A 21,720-nucleotide genomic window follows, 5' to 3' on the forward strand; every position below is an offset into this window, starting at 1 on the left:
CTGGAGCAGGGAGGACAGAGAAGGAGTAAAGGCCTTAAACAGGACAGATTAATGGGCCAGGGCTGAAATATGAGATTAGAAATTTCAGGATGTGCCTGCATATTCCAGGTGCTCTTTAAATTTGCACAATGCAGTTACTCTGTTATGTGCAGTTTAATTGCCTAAGAAATCCATATCACTCAGCCAGAGTGGGGGCTCCTCCTCTCTCCAGTCTTCATCCAGGTTGTTTTTAAAGATTGGAATGGGAGCTCTCCTGGCTGCAGGGAGTTCACTTGGAGCACAAAGGGATGTGTCCTGCAGCAGAGGGCTGTGGGGTTGGGTTGTTGGGCAGTCAGGACAGGCTCAGGAGCTGCCTATTGTCTGTTCTTCAGGTTTGTAGTTTATTATGAGGGTGTGGGTGTAAGAGAGAGTGCAGAGCATGGAGAGTGAGAGAGAAGAGCAAGGGGGTGAGAGAGAGCAAGAGAGAGCTTAGAGATCAGAGCTAAGGGGTAAGAGAGAGCAATTTCCCATTCACAATAAATAAGTATTCTTCTATGATGAATATTCTAATATTCACAATATACTAATTTCCTAATATTTGCATGCAACCTATAGGAACTACTAAATTCCCATGTTTTCTGGCTTTCTTATCTGTAACCCTTATCTCCAGACCTTTCCTGCCAGCCTTGGGACAGGATGTCTGTTGGTTCTTTGGTGTTTGTGGCATTTGGTGTCATCTAAACAAAGGGAGAGGCCTCAAACCTTCACATGGCTGTTTTCAGCCTCTATGTCAAAGTGTGCCAACACCTCTATTTCATTTATTGTTTCAGAACTACTTGCTGGGCACTTACAAGATTTCTCTATTCCCTCCCCAACAGAGGGGAATGGGTTTGCATGGCCAGGGTGGCCATCAGCCCCTGGGGTTAACAAAATCCGTGGAATCACAGAATTTCGGAATGGTTTGGACTGGGATGGAGATTAAACCCCACCCAGTGCCATGGCAGGGACCTCCCACCATCCCCTTGCTCCAGCCCCAGTGTCCAGCCTGGCCTTGGGCTGCCCACCCTCCCAGGGAACAATTCCTGCCCAAAATCCCAGCCAGCCCTGCCCTGGGGGGTACCAGGCTCTGGGCAGCAATCCCTGAGCTGGAAATCCCTCCTGCAAATCCCCTCAGGTCCCTCTTGGAGGCACTGGGCAGGGAGATCTCAGTGAAAAATCCCCTCTCACACACTCAGCCTTGCAGAGGCTCAGCCAGCAGCTCAGGGATATTTAAGGTTGTTCCTGAGCACTTAATATAGTTTATATTTACAGCTTAATGGCTTTTCAGCATCACTAACTTCCACTCCAGCAAAGAGACTTCCACTGTACTGCCTCTGCTTAAGTGCTAACAGCATCTCCACATTAATAAATATTTCAAAAGGGTGGAACTCTGAGCTGCCCTGGCTCAGCTGGGGATGCCATTTGCACACCAGGGGATTCAGAGGAGCCCCTGGATCCCAGCAGAGCTGCTCCTGCCCTGCCAGGACCCCTGGTGCTCCCACCCCTCTGCCCTGCCCTGCCAGGGCTGGCCTGGGCTCACCCCAAGCCCTCAGCTCTGCCCCCACTGCCCCTGGAACTCCCTTCCCCCCCCTGCCCCCACTCACCTTCACCTCTGAGCCCAGAGGGGCTCCTGTGTGCTCACACAGCTCACACCCCAAAACTCCACACCCCAGACATCCCACAGCAACCCCAAACATCCCACAGCAACCCCAAACATCCACACCCCAAAGCTGCCATGTGCATCCCAAACCTTCCACATCAACCCCAGACATCCCACAGCAACCCCAAACATCCCACAGCAACCCCAAACATCCCACAGCAACCCCAAACATCCACACCCCAAAGCTGCCATGTGCATCCCAAACATTCCACATCAACCCCAAACATCCAAACCCCAGACATCCCACAGCAACCCCAAACATACCACAGCAACCCCAAACATCCCACAGCAACCCCAAACATCCACATCAATCCCAAACATCCAAATCCCAGACATCCCACAGCAACCCCAAACATCCCACATCCACCCCAAAGCTGCCATGTGCACCACAGACATCCCACAACAACCCCAGACATCCACACCCCAAACCTCCCACATCCACCCCAAACATCCCACATCCACCCCAAACATCCCACATCCACCCCAAACATTCCACATCCACCCTAAACATCCCACATCCACCCCAGACATCCCAAGCAGCCCCAAACATTCCACAGCAGCCCCAAACCTCCACATCCACTCAAACCTCCACATCCACTCAAACCTCCCCACAGACCCCAAATGGCAAATATCCAGCCTGGCTGAGCTGGGCTGTGCAGGATCCAGCTCTGCATCAACCTGTGGATTTCCTTTGGACATTTCACAAAGCTGAGCTGAGGGAGAGCCTTGCCTTGCACAGGGAGAGATGAAAACCCTCTGCTGTCCCCAGTGCATGCTCACATCTGCTGTGCACAGCATTATCTGCCTCAAAGAGGGGAGGAAAGAAAGAAAGAAAGGGGAAGGGAAAAAAGGAAGTGAATGGAACTCAGGATGCCTTTCATTTCCCAACAATGTGCAGCAAACTGTGATTCCTATTCATTAGGAGAGAAGATTGACATTCATTAGAGAGAGCATTAAATTCCTCATTCTTCTTCTCCCCTCAAAATTAATCCACAGAGGGTCCTACCCAGTCCTTTCAATATTGAATTTCTGCAGTGGGTTTTTTTCCAAGTCAGCCAGGCAATTCCAACAGGACACACTTCTCCTGGAATGGGAAAACAGCTCCACAGGGGAACCAGCAGCTCAGGTTTACTGCTGAAGGAATTTGGGAAGCCCCAGAGCTCAGAATCCCAGACTGGTGTGGACTGGGATGGATTAAATCCCACCCAGAGCCCCCCTGCCACGGCAGGGACACCTCCCACTGTCCCATTGCTCCAGCCCCAGTGTCCAGCCTGGAACTGACCATTCCAGGGATCCAGGGGCAGCCACAGCTGCTCTGAGCACCCTGTGCCAGCCCTGCCCACCCTCTGAGTAAAGAATAAATCAGGTTTTGGCCATTCCCACCCATCAACACAGCTTAAAGATGCTCCTTAACATGGTCTGCATGAAAAGAGGGACACATTTTGCTCTCATCTTTGGGATGAGCTTCTTCTCTCACTGCTTTTCACTGTTTCCTATGGGTGAGCCCAGGAAAATCCTGGGAAATCCGGGAAAATACAGATGTGGCAGGCCCTGCTGCAGTGGGGATGTTCACAGCAGCCTTGCTGTGAGCTGGGGATGTTCCAGTCCCCACCTGCACTTGGGAACATTCCCTTGGGTAAAGGACCCGTGGATCCTGCCTGGCCACTGTCCCCTGAGTGCCACCACCCCTGCCAGGCTCTGGGGTGTCCATCCCCACCTCTGTCCTGCATCCCTCTCATCCCTCCCAGCCCTCCTGCCAGGCACTGCTGAGTTCATTGGCATTAATTAAGGAGATGTGGGTACAGCTCGTGGTGGATTTGTACTTGCTCCTGTCTGACTGTAGAGCAGTGCAGCACACACAGCCCAGCTCCCACCTGCTCCTAACTAGCAGCCAAAATCCAGGAGCACAGCAAATCCACAGGGACCCAGGCTGCTCCCAGAGCCTCTGGAGGTGTCAGTGAGTCCCAGACAGCTCAGGCTGCTCAGAAAGGCACCTCCAAGGCATATCATTGCTTCCAAACACTTTTTGATTCTGCTGCTTCCCAAAACCCCTCTGGGAGCTGGGAAATGAATCTATTTTCCTGTTGGAACCCACCAGGTGGACATTGTGCCTTGCTCATTATGGGCATTATTCCTCAGGGAATCAGAACCACAGCTGGATTTGGAACAGCCCCAGGGAATCACAGAACCACAGCTGGATTTGGAACAGCCTCAGGGAATCACAGAACCACAGCTGGAACAGGAGCAGCCCCAGGGAATCACAGAACCACAGCTGGATTTGGAACAGCCTCAGGGAATCACAGAACCACAGCTGGATTTGGAACAGCCTCAGGGAATCACAGAACCCACATCTGGAGCTTTTAGGGTGTGATTTCACCTCAGTGTCCCCACTGCTCACACCCCAGCAGCCCAGGCTGGAGCACCCAGACATCCCCCAGGGCTTTTAGGGTGAAATTTTCCCCTGTCCCAGCTGTCTCCATCCAAATCCCTCTGCAATGCCCCCAGGTCACACTTTTCCCAGCTCCCAGCAAATCAGCAAACCCAGTGCTCAGACTTTGTCCCTGCCAGCCCAGCTGGCCACCCCCAAAGCTCAGGATTAACTGTAAGCCTTGAGAAACTGTGGGAAAGCCAAAAACAAACAGAGCAGAAGCAGAGCATTTCCCACTGAGAGCCATGGCTGGGGAAAGGCTCTCCTGGGTGGCTCCTTGGGGCAGCTTGGGGCCATTCAGTGTGCAGATGTGTCTCCCTTTCACCCTGGGGAGAAGGGACAGGGGCTGGATGTGCTCCCAGGGCTTTCAGCTCTGCCCCCAGCAGGGGATGCAGCCTCAGGGAAACAGGAGCAGTGCTGGAATGATGTTTTCCAGGCCCACATTGCTCCCAGTGCCTCAGCAGCAGAATTGGTGTCACTTTGATAGAAGCTGGGTCTTGGTAAAAATTTGGGAGAAGCAGCTCCTGGGGGTTGTGGGTGGCATCAGACCCATTGCCTGGAGTTCATAAATCAGCTTGTGCCAAAGAACCAAGCTCTGCACTCAGCATGTGGAGGGACTTCAGCAGGGACTTGGCTGCTCTCAATTATGATTTTGCCCAAACTGAGACAAGCCTTGACTGCTCAGGAGCAGGAGAAAGCAGTGCCACAAATGCAGCTGGCACGAGGGGCTGGAATTCTCCATGTCTGTCAAAGGCAAGCCTCAGCTGGTCTGTCTTCACCTGAGTCAAAGGTGAGTGGGGACAGGATTAAAGAAATCCATCAAATTCAGCCAAGCAGGGACTTGTGTCAGGGGAGGTTTGGGTTGGAGGTCAGGGAGAGGTGCTGGGCACTGCCCAGAGCTCCAGGAGCATTTGGACAGGGTGGGAGCTGAACTTGCAGGCAGGAGCTGCCAAATCTCCTCCCTCCAGCCCCCAGGAGCCATCTCCAAAGCAATTCCTGCCCAGCCACCCCACAGCTGGATGTGCAGATGTTCAGGGCAGCAGCAGGAAATGCAGCACTCCTGCAAGCCCAGAGCATCCCTGTGCTGCCACAGAGTGCTCCACTCCTACAGGAGGGGGAGGAAACCTGTTTGGAGACTGCTGAACTGGGCAGGGGGACAGAGCCAGAGAGCTTCACCTCACCCAGAAACTGCCCCAAAGTGCCTCCAGCCCGGGGCAGGGGTGCTCTGAGCAGCTCAGAGGGCAGAGCTGAGCACCAAACTCCACCCAGCAGGATGGGGGATGCTGACAAATGTGGGATCCTGATAAATGTGGGATCCTGATAAATGTGGGATGCTGATAAATGTGGGATCCTGATAAATGTGGGATGCTGATAAATGTGGGATCCTGATAAATGTGGGATCCCGACAAATGTGGGATCCTGATAAATGTGGGATGCTGATAATTGTGGGATCCTGATAAATGTGGGATCCTGATAATTGTGGGATGCTGATAATTGTGGGATCCTGATAAATGTGGGATCCTGATAATTGTGGGATGCTGATAAATGTGGGATCCTGATAAATGTGGGATCCTGATAATTGTGGGATCCTGATAAATGTGGGATCCTGATAATTGTGGGATCCTGATAAATGTGGGATGCTGATAAATGTGGGATCCTGATAATTGTGGGATCCTGGTAATTGTGGGACCCTTATAAATGTGGGATGCTGATAAATGTGGGATCCTGATAATTGTGGGATCCTGATAAATGTGGGATCCTGATAAATGTGGGATGCTGATAAATGTGGGATGCTGATAAATGTTGGGTGCTGATAAATGTGGGATCCTGGTAAATTTGAGACCCTGATAAATGTGGGATGCTGATAAATGTGGGATCCTGATAAATGTGGGATGCTGATAAATGTGGGATCCTGATAACTGTGGGATGCTGATAAATGTGGGCTCCTGATAAATGTGGGATGCTGATAAATGTGGGATCCTGATAACTGTGGGATGCTGATAAATGTGGGATGCTGATAAATGTGGGATGCTGATAACTGTGGGAGCACCCCCAGCACACGGGCTGCTGTCTGAAGGGACAGGGACAGACAGCCCTCTAGTGTGAAGCCAATGCTAACCGTGTTTGCACTGATCAGGGCCACAGCCACGGGGATGTGTGCTGGGGAGGGAGCCTGGGCTCAGGGACAGGGGGTTGCTCCCACCACAGCTCCCAGAAACGTGCCAGGGCCACAGGGATGTGCAATCCCAGATTGCCAGACTGGGTTGGGTGGGAAGGGACCTTTAAATGTCACCCAGTGCCACCCCAGCCATGGCAGGGACACCTCCATTGTCCCAGTGCTCCAGCCCCAGTGTCCAGCCTGGCCTTGGGCACTGCCAGGGATCCAGGGGCAGCCACAGCTGCTCTGGGAATTCCATCCCAGCCCTGCCCACCCTCCCAGGAAGGATCTCTCCTGCCATCCCACTCTCTGCCAGTGTGAACCCTTCCCTGTCCCCTTGCAGTGCAAGTCCTGTGGGTCCTGGTGGCTTCCAGGTGACCATTTCTCCCTGCAGAAGCAAATCCCACATTCCCAAACTCTGGATCTGACCTTACCCCAGCACCCCCAAAGGGTTTCTGAGAGCCCAGCCTGCCCAGCAGCTCCTGGCACATCCCATGGCAGCAGGGAAAGCTGAATTTGGGGATTCAGGGATGTTTTCCTCTGTGCTGCAGAGCCAGGCTGGGTTCCCACCTCCCTGTGCTGTCCCACCATCCCTCACAGCCTTAGAGAAGGATGCACGATTAAAATCAGTATTTAAAGCCATCAAAGAAGCAGAGGCAAATCTGAGCAGCCCCACAAGTCACTGTGACACAAGAACCCAGGGCAGGGCTGAGTGCTGAGCTGCAGCACCCAGAGCTCGCTTTGCCCACAGCCTTCAACATTTAATGAGAACACACCAGCTTTAAACACTTCCCCAACCCCAGGTCGCCAAATCTGTCACTTTGATGGGAATGGTCCCAGTCTCAGGCTAATCAGTCACTTTTACTTCCTCTTTAGTAGCTAAAGACGCAAATGAACTCCCAGAAAACCTCACAGCTCCAGGAGGAGGATTTAGCAGCCAGATGGTTCTTGCAAAAGATTGGTTTTCAACAAAAAAAAAAAAATAGAAGTGAACCTGTTTCCCCCCTGAGCAGCTCACGGGAGGCGAGGTGACACATCACACGGGGAGGTGTGACATTAATCAGGGCACCACTTCTGCCACAGCGCTGCCCCTCCCCGAAGCACCGCGAAAATCAGAATTATCTCCAATAACGGATCAATTAGTGCAGGGCACTAATTACCCCCTGTGCTCAGGGAGGAGAGGGAGGGGTCACACTGGAATGCAAACATCCCTTTGTTTCCAGAGAAGCTGCAGCACAGAGAGAGAGAACAAAGTGCTGGAGACCACCAGGACCCCCAGAGTGTGGAGGGAACGTGTCCAGCTCCTGTGGGATGCAGAAAAACTGGGATGGGCTGGAAATTCCCATCCAGGCAGGGAACCTCCCTCTGCTGCTGCACCCATTTGCTCTCTCTGGGCTGTTCCAGCTCCGTGTGGAATTGCAGCTGGGGCAGGGATCAGAGCTGACAATGAACACCCTGCAGAGCTCCCTGCAGCAAGGACAGGAATGCTGGACAAGGAAATCCTGGGAGTCAGCTCCAGCAAAACAAGCACCGTGGGCAAAAAGGGTTTGGATCCCCTCAGGATGCAGGTCCTGGAAGGAAGGAGCTTGGCTGGAGCTGGGGCAGCAGCACAGGGAGCAGGTCCCACTGCACAGGAGATGTGCAGGGTGGGAGCCCTGCACTCCTGCAGAGCTCTCTGAGCCACTGCTGGGTGACTCCTCAGCCCAGGATGAGCAGAGATGATCAGAAGCCTTTAGGGTGTCATAGAACCAGAGAATCACAGAGTGCCAGAACAGTTTGGGTGGAAGGGACCTTAAAACTCATCCAATTCCCACCTCCTGGCAGGGACACCTCCCACCGTCCCAGGCTGCTCCAGCCCAGTGTCCAGCCTGGCCTTGGGCACTGCCAGGGATCCAGGGGCTGCTCTGGGCACTTAAACCCTCCCAGGGAACAATTCCTTCCTAATACATGTCCTTGTATGTCCCACAGGGTCAGGCAGGCTGGGCTTGGCCAAGAGAAGGTGAAGGGAGATCCAATTCCAAGATGAGACTCCAAGGCAGTTGGAAGGATGGCAGAGCCAAACACACCTGTGTGTGTGGCCAGGTGACACAGCAAGGAGCCACAGCCAAGAGCTGCAGCTTGGGAGCTTCAGCTCAGACATCAGGAAAAGCTTTTTAGTCAGTTCCAGTACTGGGGGAGGCCAGCAAGGCTCTGTCACTGGAAGTTTCCAAAGCTGGGACACAGAAATCCAGCCATAGCTCCAGGATTCTGGGATTTGTCCAGGTTTGTGTCCCCAGAGAGGTCCCTGCCCCTGCAGGGTGTCAGGAAAGGTTCCCAGCACAGGGTGCATCTGAGGACTGCAGAGCTCCAGGGGAGCTCAATTTAATCACCATTGATGTGGCACACCAGGCTGGGGCAGCTGGAACCAGTCCACACAAAACTGGCCAGGGGCTCCATCCCCAGGAGCAGCCAGCAGAGCAGACAGAACAACATCTGCAAGGGTGTCCCTGCTGCCACCCTTAGTGTCCCTGTGCCACCCTTAGTGTCCCTGTGCCACCCTCAGTGTCCCTGCTGCCACCCTCAGTGTCCCTGCTGCCATCCTCAGTGTCCCTGTGCCACCCTCAGTGTCCCTGCTGCCACCCTGGTGTCCCTGCCACCCTGGGTGTCCCTGCTGCCATCCTGGGAAAGACATCCATGCTGGACAGGACAAGCCCTGAGCAGCCAGACCTGGCTTTGAGCCCAGCTGTGCTTTGAGCAAGAGGTTCTTGAGGTACCTCCAGAGGTTCTCCAGGTGTATCCAAAATATTCCATGATTCCATGAGTATTTCAAGAGTTGTGAGCCTGCCCTTGCCCAAGCCATGCAGACAGGACCCAGCACTGCCCCTGCAGAGCCAGCAGGGTGCTGCCTCCAGAGGCTGAGCCCCCCAGAACCTGAACTGAAAATCCAGCACTGGAGCCTTTGCATTTCCTAGTTCCCAGTCTCCTTGATGCTCTGCGTGTGCTTTTGGAGTGTCTCTGCTTTCCTTGACAACCAGGGAGGATTCCAAATAAAACTCAAGTGCTTTTCTAATCCCCTGGTTGCAGGAGAGGGACAATAAATGCTGGAACATCTGCTGGTGCTGTTGATCAGCTGCGGTGTGAAGCCTGGGAGGAAGGTGAGCCAGCCTCAAACATTTTGTGGATGCAGCAACTGCCCTCAGGAGATGATCAGTCCTGTCACCTGGCACTGCTAAAGAGGTGATCAGTGACTGCTCAGACCTCCACATTTCAGCTCTGGGCTGAATTTAAGCACATCCTGAGTCCCCTGGGACACGACTCAGCATCATTCTCCGAGGGGCAGTGCTGGAGGAGCTGAGACCACACCACAGAAAGGCTCATTGACCTGGCCAAGGACACGCAGAAGGCAGGAGCAGGGCCAGCCCAGGCTCCAGAGCTCTCCAGGAGCTGTGTGAGAGCAAAGCAAGCCGGGTCAGAGTGTGCACACCTCGGGTGTGCCGTGCCCAGGGCGTGGTGGGAGCTGCACCCAGCCCAGGGGACACACCTGGTGCACACACACACACCCCTGAGCTCACACTAAGGTGATTCACACACCCCAGCCCGTGGGTGCCAGCAGGCTCAGCCAGACACAGCTCAGGCTGAGGTGAGTTTGCACATCTGAGCAAACTCTGCAGGAATTCCTCCAGCATCTCTGCACGAGCACGGCAGGATCCACCCCCGGCCCCTTGGAGCTGATTAAGACTTCTCAGCACCATTGTCCCCTTTTCCCTCAGCCTCTGGAAACCTCCAGGAGGAGAAGCTGGGCTCTGTGTCTCAGCAGCCTCCCTCCCACACCCGGTGTGTCTGTGGTGGAGAAGCCCTGACACCTGCTGCTCGCAAATCCCAGAGGATCCACCTGGCTCTGGGACACAGCACAGAGCTCTCACCACGGCCAGGAGGGACAAACTGTCCCAGAAACACCCAGCTGTCTCACAGCCCCCCTGTGCAGCTTCCCTTCCCTTCCCTTCCCTTCCCTTCCCTTCCCTTCCCTTCCCTTCCCTTCCCTTCCCTTCCCTTCCCTTCCCTTCCCTTCCCTTCCCTTCCCTTCCCTTCCCTTCCCTTCCCTTCCCTTCCCTTCCCTTCCCTTCCCTTCCCTTCCCTTCCCCCAGCTCACAAGATGCAAAACGTGGAAAATTCACACCTGTGCTGCAGGATTTTGTGGATTTTGGTTATTCCTTTGGAAGGCTCAATGGCCACAGTCATTGTTGGAGTCAGAAGAAGATCACACAGCAGCCACAGGCTGAGCAGATGGAACAACCATTCCCCCTCCCTGCCACTCCAGCCCCTGGGGCAGAGCAGAGGGAGATGCTGTGTAAGGAACTGCCCCTTCCTCCTTCCCACTCCTTTCTGGGCTCCCAGGAGGTTTTTACCCAGCCAAGCCCCAGCTCAGGGGTCTGATGGAATTAACGAGGGGCCTGGCTGGTTCAGCACGTGCTGAGCCCTCCTCATTTTCTCACTGCTTCTCATTAACTCCTCCTCTGGCCCGGCTTTGTCTGGGGAAACATCGCAGATCCAGCAGGGAGCAAGGACAGTTCAATGCCCAGGCACCCAGTGGTGCAACAGCACCTCCACCTTTTTGCCCTAAAATCCCTCTTTAAGCACGTTCCTCTTTAGAAAACCTCTCCAAACACAGCCTTTGATGAGCCCATGGAATACAGGTCTGAGGTCTGTGCTGCCTGCTGGGAACAGGGGGACAAAGCCCAGAAAATGCAGCGGCTCCTCGATAAAAAATTTACATCATAAAAGATGGGAAATACAGAATAATGCAATGAATGGTGTTTTCTCTCAAGAGGGGAAAAAAAACAGCTACTCTCACATCGGTGATGTTGATGTAGGTTCTCATATTACAGGGGTTTGTATTCAGGTAAAAAAAAAAAAAAAAAAAAAGAAGCATAGAAAGCCCTTTTTCAGTAAAAATGAATTGTGTTAATAAGGCAGCAAGTGCTGAGAACAGGGAAAGCTCTGCCTGTCCAACTGCCCCTGGTGGCTATTTCTGGCTTACAAGGCACTTGAAGCATCCTGGCAGCCCACAGTGGGAAATATAGTCCAGATCCTGCAGGATGGACACTCAGCTAAACAGAATCCCCCTGGTTCATAAGGACTTTCCAGCCAAACCTGCCAGCGAGCCAGGCTCCAGCCTCTCCCAGGAGCAATTCATAAACCGCAGCAAAAAAGCAAATAACTCAACCCCGAACCCCTCCAAGCCTTGTTCTATAAATAAAGCCGTTGTAGCACGGTTTTTATATTTCATTATCCGCTCGCTGTCGCAGCCGGGGATGTCCGTGCGCGGGGGGAGCAGCGCTGCAGCAGCAGCGGGGACGGCAGCGGAGGGGACTGGGGTGTCCGCACCACACCCAGAACCTGCACGCTGCTCTGCCAGGGGACAAAGTCCCCTTTGTCACACCGGGCTCGGCCCCCGCTGAATGGAGCCGCGGGTGTCGGGTCCGCTCCGGCCCGGGGAGAAGCGGGCACCGCAGCCTGGCCCCTGTTTTGGGGGTGCCCCCCGAACAGCAGCAAACGGGCCATTGCGCGTTCCGCGTCGGCACAAAGCCCCGCAAGCAGGCGGTGCATCACAGCTCGCATGTGTCCTTTGACGGCCACGAATAAATCAGACAGGGTGCCCTCCAAAACAGAAGGGAAAATGAACGGAATCGGCGTCGCTGGCGGGCACGGGGAGCGAGCTGGAGGCAGCAGGGTGCGAGCACAGAGCTCCGCACGCCCCGGTGTCCCCGGGCAGCGCCGGGCAGCGCTGCAGCTCGCACCGTGGGCTCCTCGCTCCAGCCAGGAGCTGCAGTCCGTGGGCCGGGCTCCCAGCAAACACACCCGCGTGGCACACGCTTCCCGAGCTCGGCAGGTGTCCCCCCGATGGGGCCGCATCCCGCTGCCCCCCGAGCCCGTCCCGCCGTGCCTTGGCTCGGGGGGCTCCGACAGCCGAGCCCTGCCCCAGCCCGTGGCCGGGAGCAAAGATTATGGCCAAAGTCCCTGGAAAAGGGCTGGTTCAGGCAGACTGTGCCGGGCTCCGAGCCCCGTGCCTCTCCCGCGGCGCAGCCAGCCAGTGGAAGGGGTCCAGCCCCTGCACCCCCAGCACCCTGCCCAGCCTCTGGCTCCCGCACACGAAGCGGGGGAACCCTAAGCGAGGGCTCTTCGGGGAGTCCCCACCGCACCCCGGGACCCGCTGTCTGCGGGGCGCCCGGACCCTCCGCAAACTTCCCGGTCCGGAGGCACCGCGAGCGGGACGGGCTCGGGCAGCGCGGCCGGAGCATCCAGCGGCCAGGCTGGGAGCGGGGGAACCGGGCTATGAACGGGGGAACCGGGCTGCGAGCGGGGGAACCGGGCTGTGAACGGGGGAACCGGGCTGCGAGTGGGGGAACCGGGCTGCGAACGGGGGAACCGGGCTGCGAGCGGGGGAACCGGGCTGCGAGCGGGGGAACCGGGCTGTGAACGGGGGAACCGGGCTGCGAGCGGGGGAACCGGGCTGCGAGCGGGGGAACCGGGCTGTGAACGGGGGAACCGGGCTGCGAGCGGGGGAACCGGGCTGCGAGCGGGGGAACCGGGCTGCGAGCGGGGGAACCGGGCTGTGAACGGGGGAACCGGGCTATGAACGGGGGAACCGGGCTACAAACGGGAGAGCCGGGCTGCGAGCGGGGGAACCGGGCTGCGAACGGGAGCCGGGCTATGAACGGGAGCCGGGCTGTGAACGGGGAAGCCGGGCTGCGAACGGGAGCCGGGCTGCGAACGGGAGCCGGGCTGCGAACGGGAGCCGGGCTACGAACGGGGAAGCCGGGCTGTGAACGGAGAAGCCGGGCTGCCCCATCCCCTCTCCCGCCCGTCCCGGCCCCTTCGCCGCGGGATGCGGGCTGGGGACGCGCTGCCCCCAGAGGTACCAACTTCGCCCGGTCAGCCCAAGGCCGAGCTGAGCCGAACCGAGGCTGGGCGGCGGCTGGAGCGGGCTCAGCCCCTGCTCCCCCTCCATCCCGCTGCTCCTTTCCACGCCGCTGCCGTGCTCCGCGGGTGGAGCCGAGCCGTGCCCGGCGCTCGCTCCCCTCCGGCCTCGCCTCCGCTCCCGCAGCCGCGGCGCTCCCGCTCCCCCCGCGCCCTCCCCGCCGCCTTACAGCCCTGCCCCGGCTCCTCTTCCCCTCCGGGACCTTGGTCACTCCCGAACAGCCAAAGGGAAAAAAAAAAAAAAAAAAAGTTGCAGCGAGGGAAGTTCCCGGCGCTGGGCGAAGTTGGGGCCGCGGCCGCCGTGCCCTGCCCGGGGGAGCCGCGGCGGCGGAGGGCGAGCGGAGCGCACCTACCTTCAGCTATCGCCCTCTTCATCTTAGGGGTCGGGGAAGGCACGTCTGGAGGCGCAAAGTGAAGCGGCAGCGGTACAATCCTTGGGAAAGCGGGGCAGACCCCGGTGCCAAACTTCAGCCCGAGCGGGGAGCGGCGGCGCTCGGGGAGGGGGGGGCGCTCCCGCTGCCGGCGCCCTCGCTCATCGGGGGAATGAGCAGCCCCCGAGCTGGAGTCAGCATCCAGGCGAGGCTCCCCCTCCCTGCCTCGCCTCGCCTCCTCCTCCCTCCGCCCGCCCGCCGCACGCTCGGGGCCGGGGCTGCGGCGGATCCGCGGCGGGGAGCGGAGCCGGCTGCGCTGGATCCCGGCGGCGAGCGGCGAGCGAGCGCGGATGGAGAGGCGATGAATGTTTTATGGGATCATGTGGTTTGACGTGAGAGGAATCAGCCTAGATCGGATTTACTGGCTGGAGGAGTGAGCGGGAGGACGGGGGAGCCGGGCACGGGCTGGCGGGGGGAGGAGGGGCCGCTCCGGCGGCGGCGGCTCCGCGGCGGAGCCCCCGCGGTGCGCGGCCGCGGCCCGGGCAGGGCTGCGGGGCCGGAGCCTCATTCCTGGAGGAGAGCTGCCACCTAAAGGAAGCGGCGGAGAGGAACCTCCCTCCCGCTCCCTGCTGCCCGCAGCGCTCCCGCACCGCGCCCGGCTCGGAGCTCCTCGGGAGGCACCGGACGCCTCGGCGGGTGTTCGCCCCTGCTCTGGATCTGCGCACCGGGGAGGCGGCGAGAGACATCCGAGCCCGCCGTGCCTCCTCTTCCTCACCAGATTCGGCCGCTGCGGGCGCGGAGCTGCTGCTTCCCCGAGGGAGGGATGTCAGAGACCCCTGAAGGAGAACTCTTCAGCTCTTCCCTGCGGCTGAGCCCTTGGCCATCCCTGCCCCTGGGGACCGCTCTCCCGCGGGCAGGAAGGAGAGCGGCTCGCCTCAGTTTACCCCGAGAGCACGAGGGTCACACTGCGGCTGGAGCGGGGTGAGGCTGGATTCCCACCCTGCCGACCCTCCCGCAGCCTGCAGGGACAGGGGCTCCTGCACAGGCAGGTCCCACCTGCAGCCGTCCCATCTGGGAAGCAGAAAGATGGATTTTTATTGAGTGAACTCATTTGCTCAGTGGGGAAAGGAAAAGGGAAGGATTGTGCCGGGGAAAGCTGAACATCCACAACACGGGGAGGTGGTGACTCTGTCCCTGCTAGTCAGAGAGGTTCAGCTGCCACCAGATCCGTGGACAATGCGTGTGTATTCTGTGAAAATACCCCTGGGAACTCTGCATGCAGTCCTGGTGCCCCCAACACACGGGACATGGAGCTCTGGGAGCAGGTCTGGACTGGAGACAGGCTGGGAGCTGGGATTGTTCAGCCTGGAGAAGAGAAGGTTGTGTGGAGACCTCCCAGCACCTTTCCAGGGTCTGAAGGAGGAAGCCAGGGAGGGACTTTTCTACAAGAACCGGAGTGTCAGGACACAGGGAATGACTCCCACTGCCAGAGGGCAGGGCTGGGTGGGATTATTGGGCAGGAATTGTTCCCTGGGAGGGTGGGGATGGAATTCCCAGAGCAGCTGTGGCTGCCCCTGGATCCCTGGCAGTGCCCAAGGCCAGGCTGGACATTGGGCTTGGAGCAGCCTGGGGCAGTGGGAGGTGTCCCTGCCCACGGGATGAGCTTAGAGCTCCCTTCCAGCCCAGTCCATTCTGGCATTCTACAGTGTGTGTTTATCTTTACCCATGTACACCAGCTATAGAAATGCTACTGCATTCATTCCTCACTTATGGTTTGTCACCCCAATATTGACCATCTCTTCCAGCTTGCCCTCAGGGTTGGTGTTGTGACCACATCCCTCCAAGGCCTGCCCAGTTTCCTCTTTTCCATGTAGGCATCACTGCAGGATGAGCCAGGGTTCAGTTTCTCCCGTGTGCAGCAGCCCTCTCACCACACCCAGAGTTTGGGGTGCCTCAGCCCATCTGTGGAAAAGAAACTCAACCAAAGGCACCCAACTGAACACTTGGGGCAGATGGAGGTGATGCACTCAGTGTGGGCTTTATTTGTGCCAACAGCCTCAGCTGGTCCTTGGCTCAGAATCACGGGATGGGTTGGATTAGAAGGGACCTCAAAGCTCACCTGGGTCCAATCCCACTGCCATGGGAACGGATTGCTTCACCAGGTCCTTGGAACCTCGTCTGAATCTGGTCCAGAAGAGCTGTCCAGACACCCTCTAGCTGTGCAGATGTGAAGTTCTGTACAGCCTAGAGCCCCCTGGAGAGGGCAGGTGGCACCTGGGGAGGGCAGGGGGCTCCCTCTGGCCACTCTCTTTCTGCTCCTCCAGGATGCCAGGGTGCAGAGATGATTCCCTAATCCTCTTCCTTCCCACACCTCCAGCCCAGCTCATCCCCCAGCGTTCTCTACCCTTTCTGCTTGCCTGCCCCCTTCCCTCTGTTTGCTCTGGCTGACTCCCAGCTGTGTCTGCCCATCCTGGATTTTCCAGGAGCCCTGGCCACACTTAGTGATCAGGGGAGCACTTAATGAAGGTGCTGCTGGAGGAGCCCTGGGTCACAGCTGGGCCACAGCTGGGACACTTGGCTCACTCCTGGGTGCTTGGGCCAGTCCCTGGCAGCTCTGCCCTGCAGGAACAGAAGGGTTTTCTGGGAATGCCAGGATGGATGAGGTCTGGGGAGAGACAGGGACCATTTCTGTGCAACCTGCTGCAGCACACTGCAGCTGGTTTATGGACATCTTCTGGGAGGGAGGATGATCCCACCCTGCCCTGCTGTTCCTGCAGTGGCAGCACAGCTAGCACAGGTCAGCAATGTGCTGCTCCTCCCTTTTGAACACACCTTCAAGCACTCCTGTTCCAGCAGTGCCCTTTGACTCCACCATCCCAAGTCGTGCAGCAGGAGAGAGAGGTCACTGACGTGCAGGGCATCAAAATAGCTGCAGAAGAAAGGACCCAGGAGCTGGAATTTCCTGGGAGAGGGCAGGAAGGTGAGCAGGAGCACTGAAGGAGTTAATTGAAGCTCTAGTCACAGGCCTGAAAATTCCAGGTTGTACCAGGGAGGCGGCGGCTGCGTGGCTGACATTTCTGAAAGGTTAATCTGGAAACAGAGAGCACATCTGCACAGGGGCTGGAGATTGCTGCCCCTCCTTGGGCTGTGTGGGCCAGAGCTGTCACCCAGAGGTCACTGTGAGGCAGCCTGGGCTGTGACCTTGTGATGCTGCACAGTGTCCTCGGGCTGCCTCTGCTCTGTGCCCGTGCTGGACACCTCTGCTTCCCAGTTCTCCACGTGCCAGGGGGTGTCCAGCAGGAGCTGGGGGAAGGAGGGGTCTCCCAAGCAGGAGATCTCCTGAGGGAGCCAGGCTGCTCACAGCTGCAGTGGGAGTAACTCTGGAGAGAAGCCAGTGCTGCTCGAGATGAAGACACCTTGCTTTGACTGGATAATTATACGTTCATCTCTACCTAATGCTTAATCACACTGGGATCAATTCTCTTCCTTCACGCTGGGAGTCTTGTTTGCCATCCCTCCTTGCTTTATTCGCCCCGGGGGTGTGAGTACAGGGGCCCCAAAGGATTTAGGGCACATTCCTGGCCCTGAAGTGAGGAGTGGATGTGGGGAAATAGGACACATGAGATGGGAATTCATTGCCCTTTGCTGTGCTCACACCCACCTCTTTCTTTTTTCATGGGGTCTAAAGGAATTTACTCCTGAACCCCAATATTGAATGAAGTGTATCTTGTTCTGGCCCAGTAAAGGCTTTTCACCATTCTTCCCCACAGCCTTGTGGCTGCACCTGTCCCGTGTGTGATGCAGCTGGGAGCACCTGAAAATGTCTCTGAGAGGAGCAAGGGGGCAGGAAAATGGCACCAAAAGGCCAGGGGGTTTTTTCTCTTTCTAATGGAAGTGGGACAAGATGCTCTTGTAAGGTCCCTTCCAACCCAGCCCATCCTGGGACTCTGTGTTGTGTCTGTGCCCACAGGAGAAGGAGGAGATGTGCAGCCTGGGCAGCCAGCAGAGAGCCATCCTCTGGGCCTCTGCAAGTCACCCTGCAGAGGCACAAGTTCAAACTGGCTGCACCTGCTCTGAGGCCAGGCTGGGCAGCACAGGGCAGACACAAATACTGAGCTAAAGGGCTCCCCAGAGCCACCACCACTGCACTATTGATAGAGTTTATGTTTGACACCTTCTGCCTGCTGACTCCTGTGAAGGGCACCCAGACCATGGCTCTTCCCTGGACTTTTGCAGCAGCTGGACCAGCCCCTGCAGCCTTCAGGGGCTCTGCCCCAACAGGGCTCCTTGGTCAGGGGAGCACACAGGGAGGATCTGTGCTGACAGCTTCATCCAGGCACCCAGAGCAGCTCCTGCTCCATTTTCATCTGATGCACCCCAGTGGGCAGAGAAGTTCTGTGCTGACGGAGTGACTCTTCCAGCAGAGCAGAGTACAAAACTGAATCATCCTACCTGCACACAAATATTTCATATTAATATTAATATATAACAGATATTTCACACGTGACTGTGTGAACAGTTGATGGGAAGTTGTGGCAGGTGGGACATTGTTCTGGGATCGTTCTCCAGAACACCTCAGCTCCCACAGGGCGTGCACGACAGACAGAAGGAGCCCAGCTGACCACAGGAGGAATTTCCTGGGGAAGAGGAGGAGCAGGCACTGATCTGCTCTGTGACAGGGACAGGAGCAGGGAGCAGCTGGGGCTGGGCCAGGGCAGTGCCAGGCTGGAGCTCAGGGAAAGGTTCTTCCCTCCCCCAGAGGTGCTGGCACTGCCCAGGCTCAGGCTGGAGCTCAGGGAAAGGTTCTTCCCTCCCCCAGAGGTGCTGGCACTGCCCAGGCTCCCCAGGGATGCCCAGGGTGGGATTTTGGGGTGTCTGGGCAGGGACAGGGCTGGGATTCATGATCCTGGGGTCAGGCATAGGCACTGAGGTCTGTGCTGTTCCATGGGCTGCTTTGCTCCTCCTGCCATGAAAATCTGCACCAGAGCCAGGCTGGGCAGGGCAAGGAGAGAAAAGCTGCCCTCCTGTCAGTGCAGCAGCAGCCATCCCCCTGGCTCTGCTTCTCCCAGGAGTGAATTATGGCCCTTGCAGCTCCTGCTCCGTGATTTCACTCACATTTCAGGCCTCTCCTGCCTGAGCAATGGGGTCGGTGTGGACGAGTTGTTCCTGTAAATCATCCCAGCACTGCTCCAGCCTGACACATCAATCCCCTCTGTAAAAGGTTCCCACCTGGTCCTGGCGGTGCTGCTGAGATTGGGATGTGCCAAGAATCCTTCAGAAGGCTGTGCAGATTTATTCAGGCACCTCTTGCAGAAAGCTGCTCCCTTTCCAGCCTTGGGCAGACTCACCTGGCTGAGAGCTGCCACTGGGCTTGGAGCTGCCCTGAGCTCTCCCTGCACTGGCTGAGAAGCAGCTGAGAACAGGCAGAGAATCCCAGAATTGTTCAGGGAACACCTCCCACCATCCCAGGCTGCTCCAGCCCCAATGTCCAGCCTGGCCTTGGGCACTGCCAGGGATCCAGGGGCAGCCACAGCTGCTCTGGGAATTCCATCCCCACCCTCCCAGGGAACAATTCCTGCCCAGTATCCCATCCAGCCCTGCCCTCTGGCACTGGGAGCCATTCCCTGTGTCCTGTCCCTCCATCCCTTGTCCCCAGTCCCTCTCCAGCTCTCCTGGAGCCCCTTCAGGCCCTGCCAGGGGCTCTGAGCTCTCCCTGGTTCCTTCTCCTCTCCAGGTGAGCACCCCCAGCTCTCCCAGCCTGGCTCCAGAGCAGAGAGAACAGAAAGGAGGGAGAGGGGGGAGAAAGCTTCTTTTTAAGATTTATTTTATTCTCATTGTCCTGCTCTGATTTTTGGCAACACAATCAATATCCCCAGTTTCATGTTTGTGCCTCTGATGGTGACCAGGGAGGGATCTCACCCAGTGTTTACCTCTCCCTTTATTTTCTCTCCCCTTTCCAGTTGCAGAGGGCACTGATAAAGCAGCTTTGGTGGGCACCAAACATCCAGCTGGGTCCAGCCCACCCCAGAGATTCTGCAGGTGCAGGGGGAGCTGAGGGGAGTGGGAGAAGTGCAGCACAATCTGAATGAAGACCTGGCAGTGGAAGCTGTTCCTGCTGGGAGTTGGGCCAGGGGAGCCCTGTGCATTGCATGGGTGCTGGAGGCTGGGCTGAGCTGGGAACGCTGAGTGTCCCCCAGGCCACCCCAGGGACCCTGGAGCCTGGCACAGCCTTGGCCTCTCCATTTCTGCACCAGCCACTCTCATCCCCACCCAAAAGCCAAACCTCCAGGCAGGCACAGGATCCAGCCCGAGCCGGGTCTTGGGGTGGGGAGCCCTCCCAGCACCCTCCAGTGCAAGCTGGGACACACCCTGCACAGCCTGGGCTGTCCCTGCACCGCCAGCTCTGTGTTGGTGTGCCAGGTTACAATGTAAAGCTGTGCCTGAAAGCACATCTTTAAACCAGCTGGGCAATCATCTTTATCTTCCCACAGCCCATCCTCCCTCCAGGAGATATCTCCTGTTAATGGCCAGTGAGTCCCAGGGCATGACTGATAAAATTACTTTTCCCAGCACAGGGAAGCTCATCTGCATTCCCTGTTGTCTCGGTTACAATGTAAACTGTGCCCAAAGGGATGGATTCTATCTGCTGAAACCAGCTGGGGCAGGGATCCTTATCCCTGTGGGAGATATCCTCTGCTAATGGGCAGCTGTTAAACCACACGGGGCAATGTTCTTTATCTTCCCACAGCCCATCCTCCCTCCAGGAGATATCTCCTGTTAATGGCCAGTGAGTCCCAGGGCATGACTGATAAAATTCCATCATCCCACTGGGAGATGCTCCAGCCAGGGGAGGAGCCAAGCCTTTCCTACCCAGATAAAAACTGACATTTTGGACACCAAAGCTGCCTTTTCCACTGGTTTCCAGAGGACAAGAGCTACCAGACCTTTTACAGGATCACTGCTTTGAGAACACTTCATCCGTACTTCTACCACCACCCTAACCAGCAGGGTTAGGGTGACTCTATCAGTGGATTTTCTTTTGTACTATTGCATGTATTTTATTTTTTTTTCCCCCTGTTAAATTGTATTTCTGACTTGGAGTCTCTTACTGGTTTTGCTTTCACACCAGTACAGTTGGACACAGTGCCAATGAGTGGGAAGAGTCCTGGGAGCAGCAGGTGAAGAATGGCTGCTCCAGCCCAGTCAATGCCTGAACATTCTTGCTTTTTATGTATTTTTTATATATTTGTGACTTTGTAGACCATTAATATGTGGCTATACAGCTCCTGGTATTTTTCCTATCCTTCCTCTAGACTTCAGAGTAAGAAGCTAACCTTCTAACACATTTCTGAAATACTGTTTAGTCTTATTTTTGAGTAGAGGACCTATAAGAAAAACATTCCATTTTCTAATCAGAATTTGAGAAGACATAACAAGAAGTGGGGCAAAGAAGCCTTGGACCAAATCCAGTGGGGCAGCACCTGGGGGAATAATTACCTAACCAAGTGCTCTTCTAATTGGACAATATTTGTTAGATATGCTAATTTGTTAAACCTATAAAAATTGTAAAAGTCCAATACTGGGACACCTGGAAGCTTCCAAATAAAGGTCTGTTTGTTGTGTTGCTGTTTTAACTCTGTTACAAGAGTTTCCTCTTTTGATGACAGGCAGCACAGTCACGCTGGTAGGATCCAGCTGGTGTCGCCTCCCAGGACCTGTCTGCTCTGAGCTCTGTGCTCCAGGGGCTCTGCATTCCCAGGGGCAGCACATGGTGGGGGTGGGATCCATGTAACACGTGTGATCCATGTGTTTGCTGCGTGTTTTCCTCCAACCCAATGGTGTCTCCACTGGGGTGGAGCTTGGGATGGACATTGCTGCCCAGATTTCCTCTGCCTTGAATTACTGGGACTTCTCCTCCTCACTTTGTTTGTTTTCCATTTCCTTGTGTGTTTTTAAGGCTGACTCCTCCTCTCCCAAAGCCCCTGGCTGTCCTGGCAGCTGCAGGGACTTGCAGGAAGGCTGCTGGAGAGCACTGGCAGAAAATGAACGTGGAATTTGTGGCTGGGCGCAGCCACCCTTGCAGCCCCATCCCGAGCGTCACTGAGATCTCACAGAGGAATGAGAGCAT

General features: G+C 56.5%; 1 protein-coding gene across 1 annotated transcript in view; it reads right to left on the bottom strand.

Moving 5' to 3' along the window:
• The window catches only part of RTN4R (reticulon 4 receptor), a 56,774-nt gene extending 42,928 nt beyond the window's left edge, over nt 1-13,846 (bottom strand). The window contains exon 1 of the mRNA XM_056504598.1: nt 13,575-13,846. Within this exon, the coding sequence (XP_056360573.1) occupies nt 13,575-13,596 (22 nt within the window). The 5' untranslated portion in view covers nt 13,597-13,846. The remainder of the gene's footprint in view (nt 1-13,574) is intronic.
• Between the last annotated feature and the right edge of the window lie 7,874 nt (nt 13,847-21,720).

Source organism: Oenanthe melanoleuca, chromosome 15 (genome assembly GCF_029582105.1).
Source record: "Oenanthe melanoleuca isolate GR-GAL-2019-014 chromosome 15, OMel1.0, whole genome shotgun sequence".
NCBI lineage: Eukaryota > Metazoa > Chordata > Aves > Passeriformes > Muscicapidae > Oenanthe > Oenanthe melanoleuca.